We start from the raw sequence: 9287 nt of genomic DNA, 5'->3' as shown, positions 1-9287 counted from the left end.
TCCTTCCTTCCTTCCCTCCTTCCTTCCTTCCTTCCCTCCTTCCTTCCTTCCTTCCCTCCTTCCTTCCTTCCTTCCCTCCTTCCTTCCTTCCTTCCTTCCCTCCTGTCATATCTAAGAGTTAGATGTGGTTTTTTTTTTTTTTGAGACAAAGTCTTGCTCTGTCGCCCAGGCTGGAGGGCTAGAGTGCAATGGTGTGATCTTGGCTCACTGCAACCTCTGCCTCCTGGGTTCAAGCAATTCTCCTGCCTCAGCCTCCCAAGTAGCTGGGATTATAGGCGATTCTCCTGCCTCAACCTACCAAGTAGCTAGGATTACAGGTGTGCACCATGACACCTGGCTAATTTTTGTAATTTTAGTAGGGACAGGGTTTCACCAAGTTGGCCAGGCTGGTCTCGAACTCCTCACCTCAAGTTATTTGCCCGTCTCAGCCTCCCAAGTGCTAGGATTACAAGTGTGAGCCACCACACCTGGCTGATTTAAGGTATTTTTACTGGAACCAGCCAGTGGGTTCTTTTCGCCCACTGCACAGTCAAAAGAAATTTACTGAGACCACGGCATTGCAATAAGAGTTTAACTGATACAAGTCTGAGAGATGAAGTTATTACTCAAATCAGTCTCCCCGAAAATTTGGAGGGTAGAGTTTTTCAAGGATAGCTTGGTGGGCCATGGATTCAGCTTCTGGATGGGGCCATAGGACCGGTTGGTGGAGGTTGGCTAGTCCTGGTGGAGCCACTGGTCATCAGAAATGCAAAAACTAAAAAAAATGCCTCAAAAGGTCAATCTTAGGTTCTATAATAGTGATATTATCTGTGGGAGTAATTAGGGAGTTCCAAATCTTGTGACCTCTGGAATGATGGCCAGAAATCTTTTAGTCTACACATTAGCAGATTTCAGGCTCCTCATATCCTCCTAACCTGGAAGCCTCTCAGCTTTACAAAGGTGGTTGAGTTTTGCAGAAGGCATTACAAGCTTGTCCAACCCACGGCCCATGAGCTGCATGCGGCCCAGGATGGTTTTGAATGCGGCCCAATACAAATTTGTAAAGTCTCTTAAAGCATTATGAGACTTATGTGAATTTTTTTTGTGACCTTTTTTTTTTTTTTTTTTTTTTAGCACATCAGCTATCTTTAGTGTTAATATGTTTTATATGTGGCCCAAGACAGTTCTTCCAATGTGGCCCAGGAAAGCCAAAAGATTGGACACCCATGGTCTATTATTATTTAAACTATAAAATAAGTCTCTCAAAGTTTGCTTGGCCTAGCCCCAGCAATGATTAAGGGCAGTTTGGAGGTTAAAGGCAGGATGGGGGGTTGGTTAGATCAGATCTCTTTCACTATCATACTTTTCTCACTGTTATAATTTTTGTAAAAGCAGTTTCATTATTAAGAAGTAACCTCTGACACTCTACTCAGAGGATCTGTTAGTTGTTATTAACTTTCATTATCATTGTCATATTTAGCTCTACGTGACTAGAACCTGCTAATGGAATGACAGCTGTCTTACTGGGTCTGAAAGATAAAGAAGGGAACAACACCCACGTTTTTCTACTGTCTACTGTCACTTGACACAACACTTCCGACACCACATGTGATCCCAGGCCCCAGGCTGTTTCCCCACATAGCAGGCAGTTCTGCAGTGGACACCAGCTGGGTGTCCCCTAGGTCAATTCCCTTCTGACACCGTCTACCTGGAGTTACCGTCGGCTCCCACAGGTTGGGGCTTAGTCCCACAAGACTGCCCCGACTTGAGATGCCAGTCACAAGTAGGATGTCACCTATACATCTGACGGATGGGCCACAAATTGGGGGTTCCCACGACCCCCTCCTGAAGATTGATTAATTTGCTAGAGTGAGTCCCAAGACCCAGGGAAACTGAGTTTCTTTCCCCTATTTGTTATAAAGGACATACAGAGGATAAAGATGAACAGCCAGATGGAAGAGATGCATAGGGCAAGGGATGTGGGAAGGTCCACGGACCTTTCGTGCCCTCTCTGGACTCACTGCCATCCGGGAACCACCAAGTGTTCAGCTGTCTGGAAGCCGTCCGAACCCACCCAGTCCTTTGGATGTCGTTGTTGTTTTTCAGAGACAGGGTCTTGCTGTGTCTCCCAGGCTGGAATACAGTGGTGCGATCTTGGCTCACTGCAGCCCCAACCTCCTGGCCTCAAGTGATCCTCCTCAGCCACCCATAGTGCTGGGATCACAGGAGCGAGCCACCACACCTGGCCACAGTGGGACTGATCATCATTGGCCCTTGGTGAACAACTGAACCTTCAGGTTCTCTCCCCTCCCAGGAGTTTGGAGGTTGGAGATGAAAGTCCCAGCCCTCTAATCCTGCCTGGTTTTCTGGTGAGCAGCCCACATCCAGACGCTACCTAAGGGCTGTTAGCCAACAGTCATCTCATTAATATGTATAAGACTTTTGATCACTTCAGGGGCTATTCCAAGGGTTGCAGGAGCTTTTTGCCAGGAGACAGGACAAAAACCAAATATATATTTCACAATATCAAACCAGGTGACATCACTTCCAATAAAAATGACTCCGGATTGGTAAACAAACTGCATCTGGACTGGGAGGACTGAGTAAACTGACGAGCTGGTAGGAAGCCATGGAGTGGGGTTTTCTTTTTCTTCTTTGTTTTTTGAGAAAGAATCTCGCTCTTCTTGCCCAGGCTGGAGTGGAATGGCACAATCTTGGCTCACGGGAACCTCTGCCTCCTGGGCTCGAGCGATTCTTCTGCCTCAGCCTCCCGAATAGCTGGGATTACAGGCATGCGCTACCATGCCTGGCTGATTCTGTATTTTTAGTAGAGACGGGGTTTCACCATATTGGTCAGGCTGGTCTTGAACTCCCAAACCCAGGTGATCTGCCCGCCTTGGCCTCCCAAAGTGCTGGCATTACATGTGTGAGTCACCGCGCCCGGCCAGATTGGGGTTTTCTGAGTCCATTGTCACTCAGTGATACGTAACTGGGCACATCTTTTGCTAGGACCCTGGAAGCCATGTTACTGGGACCATTACAAGAGATATTGGTCTATGGAACAGGTTTGGGCTTCCAAGCAATGTCATCCTAGCACTCGGCAGTGTGGTTTTGTTCCCGGGCACCGGAGCTATCACGAGGGAGGGGCAGATTGGGCTAATAGCTCCTGGATTGCTCTGAGAAGCCCTCCTGCTGGAGAAACCTGGCTGTCACCGCCCTCTGGCACGCTGCCTTTCCTGTCTCCTCTCCTTCCACACAGCTGGGTAAACTGGTGTCCACTGTGGCCGGTTTGGGCCTTATGGGTGCAACAAGTGGCTTGAATTGAAGGCCACCAAAGTGAGAGCATGACAGGATGGGATCCGGAGCAGAAACGGGGGGTACTGGTCTTTGCGAGGAATTGGAGCACTTGCAGAAGTGAGTTTTTGTTTGGTGGTGACAAGGCCAAGCACACACCCTTCCCCTTTTGCCTTGGTCAGCTGCCCAGGCCACAGACCTCTGGCTTCCTGTTCTTTGTCTCATGATTGATGAATGAAGGTTAGAATGGTTTGTCATGATTGGTTAGCTATGTTTAGAACTGTTTGTTGTAGCTCTGTGTCTCCTGCGAAGCCTGGTCTGACAGCCCCAAGCAGAATTGACTTCCTCCTCTGTGGGCCACCCGGACCCTGTCCTACATCGGTCCCTGTCCCTGTGAGGCAGGCTTCCTCCCTTCCTCCGTTTCGTCTGTGAGTGTCTAAGTGTCACTTTTCTCCCTCTACTAAACCGAAGCTCCTTGAGTTCAAGATGTATCTTTTTGTATTAATCTTTACTTCACAGGACTTACCAGCCTGGCCTCTATTCAGTAAACATGGGTTGAAGGAATGAATTTCCAGGGTAAGATATTTCTCATACCCTATATGTTTCTCCTATAAAGTTCAAAATGATTTTAGTCATGTAGATACTCTATGTAATATACGGTGCCGAACTGACTAGTGACTGTCATAAGAGCGATTACATGAGAAAGGCCGACGTGGGTGCGGGAGCCAGACTGCGTGGATTCGAATCCCTCATTCCTCGCCGTGTGACCTGAGCTAGTTACTTAGGCTCCGTGCACCTCGCGCTCTTCATCTGTCAAGTTTCTCCTAGGGTGGCGGCGAGGATCGAAATCTTTAGTACGTGTGAGGACTTCAGAGAGCACAGAGTAAGCCCTCCGTGTGCGTGAGGTGCCATGTCCCAGTGCCCCAGGCTGGTCCCGGGGTGCTAAAGAGGAATGTGCCGTTACAGGAATCATTGACCTTCAAGGATGTGTTCGTGGACTTCACCCTCGAGGAGTGGCAGCAACTGGACTCTGCCCAGAAGAACCTCTACAGGGACGTCATGCTTGAGAACTACAGCCACCTGGTGTCCGTGGGTGAGGGACCGCGTCACAGTGTGATGCAGAATGCCCCCAGTACTGTCTTTCTTTCTCAGCTGCTCCAAGCTCCGGGGCCTGGGAACAATGAGTGTGGGTTACAAGCCTCAGTGGGTTTGGGTTACAGCCCACTGTGTCGTATTCGTAGTCCCGTTTGGACGCCGGACAGCATATTGGTGCCATTGCTTGCTTTGTGACTGTTCTGTACTGAGGGGCAGATAAGCTGGATGCATGGGGCCGTCACCGAGGCCGTGCCACCTTCAGCCTGCAGGGATGGGCCTAGGTTCTGGAATTCCTCAGCTTTAATAACGAAGTCCTGTGTCATTTCCCCTGAACAGGGTATCTGCTTGCCAAGCCAGATATGATCTTCAGGTTGGGACCAGGAGAAGAGTCCTGGAGGGCAGATGGAGGGACCCCGGTGCGCACCTGTGCAGGTGAGGACAGGCCAGGTGAGTCAGGCCCGGGAAAGGGGACCAGGTTGGTTCGTGAGAGCTTGGCTTCTGGGATGCGCTCAGGAGCCCTTCTCAGAGCCCCGGACTTGTGGACACGCCTAGACTGATGAACGGAGGTATTGTCATGTGCACATGAGGCCTCTGCCTGGCAGCCAGTTACAGTCTCTGTGTTCTTTGCTTGGCGTTCACATAGGTTGTGGCCACTCTTGTTCTGAGATCCCATTTCTACCTTCCAGCCTCCTGGCTTGCTGGTGAGAAGTGCCAAGCCCCTTCTCATTCCTCTCCCACCACCTTTATGGAAGTGTTTAAGACTTATTCTCCTACCTTCTTGGCCTTTTGTATTTTCACCATAGTAGATGTATTAATAGATGTCAGCATTTCCTCTTTACTGGGCATACTGTGGGCCCTTTCAGGCTGAAAACGTAGAGTCTTTTTTTTTTTTTTAGCCTCAAGGAAGTTATCATACATGATATTTTGGAGTTGGTATAGGCAACAAAGCTTTGCTGGTGACCTTCACTCTACCCAGCCTGGTACCCACCATGTTCCTGCCTGCTCTCACTTTGTAGTTAACACTGTAAACCTCACACCGTTTTCTATTTTCCCTTCGTATTCCTTCTCAGATCCTTACAAATCTGACTTGATACCACCTGTTTTCAGATTCCTCCTCTTTTCAGTAACTTCCTCCCACTCTACTCTTATTTTTTGTATTATCTATTTATTCAAAAATAAACTTGAGAGAACATCATTCCCATGGTGGAATACTTCATAAAACACTGCTAAGCTGTTTTCCAATGTGGCTACACCACTTTTTCTTCCACCAGCCATGTATGAGAATGCCACGTGTTTCTGATCCTTGCCAGCACTTGCTATTTTTAGTGTTAGTCTTTTTTTCTAGCGGGTGTGTAGGGGGATCTCATTGTGATTTAATCGTGCATTTCTCTATTCATGAATATTATTGAGCCCTTAATTGCCATCTTTACATCTTCTCTAGGAAGTATTTGTTGTAATCTTTTGCCATTTTTCTTTGCTATTAAATTGTAAGGAGACACACACACACACACACACACACACACTTTTTTTTAAATTTTGAGATGGAGTCCTGCTCTGCTGTCCAGACTGGAGTGCAGTGGTGCGATCTTGGCCCACTGCAACCTTCACCTCCCAGGTTCAAACGATTCTCCTGCCTCAGCCTCCCGAGTAGCTGGAATTGCAAATGCATGCCATCATGACCACCTAACTTTTGTATTTTTACTAGAGATGGGGTTTCACTGTGTTGGCCAGGCTGGTCTCGAACTGACCTCAAGTGATCCACCTTCCTCAGCCTCCCAGAGTGTTGGGATTGCAGGCGTGAGCCACCACGCCTGGCTGGTTCTTTATATATTCTTGATGCAAGTCTTTTAAGTACGTGCTCCCAGGTCGTGGCTTCTTTTTTTCTTAACTGTGCTTTGTAGAATAGATGTTTTTTATTTTGATAAGGCCCAGTTTATCGAGTTCTTTTATGGTTCATGCTTTTTGTATCCTATCTAACAAATCTCTGACTCAGAGAATGGAGATTTTTCTCCTGTGTCTTCTTTTAGAAGATTTATAATTTTAGCTCTTAATTTTAGACCTATGAGAAAGAATGAGTTAAGTTTGTAAATCTGACATGAGGTGAGGGTCAGGGTTTCTTTTTTCCATTCCACAATCACATCGTTTATTCTTATTTTCAAGGTAGTATTAAGTGTCCATATTTCTTAAACCACATTCAAGGAAATCATGTCTTAACTATTTTGGATGTTTCCTCTCCTTATCTTGTACATGAAACTCCAGCAGATTTAATACTCACATCCATCATCTAGTCAAACCTCTTACATGTTCTTCAAACCAATCAAATTTGGGCTTCTCAACATTTTCTGTGTCAATAAAAGGTGTGGAATTAGTAGATTGGATGAAGACCTGTATTTTCTTGCCACATTGGACTTCAGACGCCATTTGGATTCGGTTTAGAAGATGGGGAAGTACGGATGTTTCTTGGCCTGAGTCTCTTAACAGTAGAGATGTAGAAGAGAAAGTGAGACCACGAAGAGACTGGCTGTTGACTGCAGGGCACCATCAGCTACCTTGATGGTGGCATTAGCCGGATTTGGGGCAGCCAAAGTACTCTGGGAGGAGTTACTTGAAACTGTTACAACAGCTGTTTGATTGGAATAAATTTGTGTGGGTAGGAGCAGTGCCAGCAGCAGCAGCCCCAGCCTGAGCCTGGCCACCATTGCTCTGCCCTTGTCCCCTCCGTCGGTGTGCGGCGTGTCTCGCTGGATGCTGGGTGCTTGGAGAACCGCTGGCTCCGGGCAGGCACAGACAAGGTTGAGGGTCAGGGTTTTTTTCACATGTATATCCAATTTTTTTCAGCAGCATTTTTGAAAATACTCTTTTTTTTTGTTGACTTACTTTGCCATTGTTGCTGATAACTTTTGAATGGCCGGGCACAGTGGCTCACACTTGTAATCCCAGCACTTCAGGAGGCTCAGGTGGGAGGATCAGTCGAGCCTAGGAGCTTGAGACTAGCCTAGGCAACATAGTGAACCCCTGTCTCTACAAAATATTTTTAAAATTTGCCAAGCATGATGGCATGCACTTGTAATCCCCGCTACTTGGGAGGTTGAGGCGGGAGGATTGCTTGAGCATGAGAGGATGTGGCTGCAGTGAGCCATAATCACGCCAGTGCCACTCCAGCCTGGGTGACAGAAGAAAACCCTGTCTCAAAAAAAAAACCAAACAGTTGAACAGAGATTCATGTGTCTATACATCAGTAATATACTGTTTAATTACTGTAGCCTTATGTTAAATGTTCAAATCAGGTAGTATGAATCTTCCAACTTTGTTCTTCCTTTCCTAATGTTTTGCCTATTCTAGGTCCTTGGTATTTCTATATAAATCTTAGAATCAGCTTGTGAATTTGTACACAGAAGCCACGGAGATTTTTATATGGGATTACACTGAATCTGTGGATTATTGCTATACTGACAATATTGAGTCTTCCAGTTAATGAATAGCATGTATCTCTATTTAGATCTTCTTAAATTTTATCTCAATATTTTGTAGTTTTGAACGCACAAGTCTTTCACATTTTGTTTAATTCATCCCGGCATTTTATGTTCTTTTTTTGTTTGTTTGTTTTTGAGATGGAGTTTTGCTCTTGTTGCCCATGCTGGAGTGCAATGGCACGATCTTGGCTCAGTGCAACCTCCACCCCCCAGGTTCAAACGATTCTCCTGCCTCAGCCTCCCAAAGAGCTGGGATTACAGGCATGCACCACCACACTCGGCTAATTTTGTATCTTTTAGTAGAGACAGGGTTTCTTCATGTTGGTTGGCTGGTCTTAAACTCCTGACCTCAGGTGATCTGCCCGCCTCGGCCTCCCAAAGTGCTGGGATTACAGGTATGAGCCACTGCGCCTAGCCAATTTGCAGATATTGAACCAGCCTCTCATTACTTGTGTAAACCCCACTTGATAATGACCTATCATTCCTTTGATATGCTCTTAGTTTGCTCATATTTTGTTATTTTGCATCTATGTTTATTTGTCATAATTGTAGTTTTCTTCACTTATACTGTTTGTGTCTGGTTTTGACATCAGGGTTATGATGGCCTCATAAAATGAGTTGGAAAGTGTTTTCTCCTCTTCTGTTTTCTGAAATTTATATAGAAATTATTTCTTAAATGTTTTGTAGACTTCATCAGCGAAGGCATCTGGGCCTAGAGTTTTCTTTGAGGGTAAGTTTTGAACTACAAATTAATTTTTTTTTGAGATGGAGTTTTGCTCTTGTTGCCCAGGTTGGAGTGCAATGGTGTGATCTTGGCTCACTGCATCCTCTGCCTCCTGGGTTCAAGCAATTCTGCCTCAGCCTCCTGAGTAGCAGGGATTACAGTCACCTGCCACCATGCCTGGCTAATTTTTTGTGTTTTTAGTAGAGACGGGATTTCACCATGTTGGTCAGGGTGGTCTTGAACTCCTGAACTTTTGGCCTCCCAAAGTGCTGGGATTACAGGCATGAGCCACTGTGCCTGGCTACAAATTCATTTTTTTAAATAATTACAGGTATATTCAGATAACTCTTTTCTTCTTGAGTAAGCTTTGGTGGTTTGTGGCCTTGAAGGAATTTGTCTTATCAGAACTACCAAGTTTTTGATACAAAGTTTTTTTTTGGCCAGGTGTGGTGGCTCACACCTGTAATCCTAGCACTTTTGGAGACCAGGGTAGGCGGATCACAAGATCAGGATTTCAGGACCAGCCTGGCCAACATAGTAAAACCCCGCCTCTACTAAAAATATAAAAATCAACCAGGCATGGTGGTGCGTGCCTGTAGTCCTAGCTACTCAGGAGGCTGAGGCAGGAGAATCGCTTGAACCCGGGAGGCGGAGGTTGCAGTGAGCCGAGATCATACGACTGCACTCCAGCTTGGGCAACAGAATGAGACTTTGTCTTAAAA

General features: G+C 46.3%; 1 protein-coding gene across 6 annotated transcripts in view; it reads left to right on the top strand.

Annotated features, from left to right (window-relative positions):
• The window catches only part of ZNF674 (zinc finger protein 674), a 30633-nt gene that overhangs the window by 7755 nt on the left and 13591 nt on the right, over positions 1-9287 (top strand). For 4 of the 6 annotated variants that reach the window (XM_032258495.1, XM_032258491.1, XM_032258497.1 and 1 more), the window contains 2 exons: positions 4240-4366; positions 4705-4815. In XM_032258495.1, coding sequence (XP_032114386.1) covers positions 4240-4366; positions 4705-4815 — 238 coding nt within the window. The remainder of the gene's footprint in view (positions 1-4239; positions 4367-4704; positions 4816-9287) is intronic. The other 2 variants (XM_032258496.1, XM_032258493.1) reach the window with 1 other exon arrangement.

This window comes from Sapajus apella, unplaced genomic scaffold (assembly GCF_009761245.1).
Source record: "Sapajus apella isolate SASKATOON/1434 unplaced genomic scaffold, GSC_monkey_1.0 scaffold103, whole genome shotgun sequence".
In the NCBI taxonomy this organism is placed as follows: domain Eukaryota; kingdom Metazoa; phylum Chordata; class Mammalia; order Primates; family Cebidae; genus Sapajus; species Sapajus apella.
Note: the sequence above shows the minus strand (reverse complement) of the source record. Positions and strands in the feature narration are given on the sequence as shown.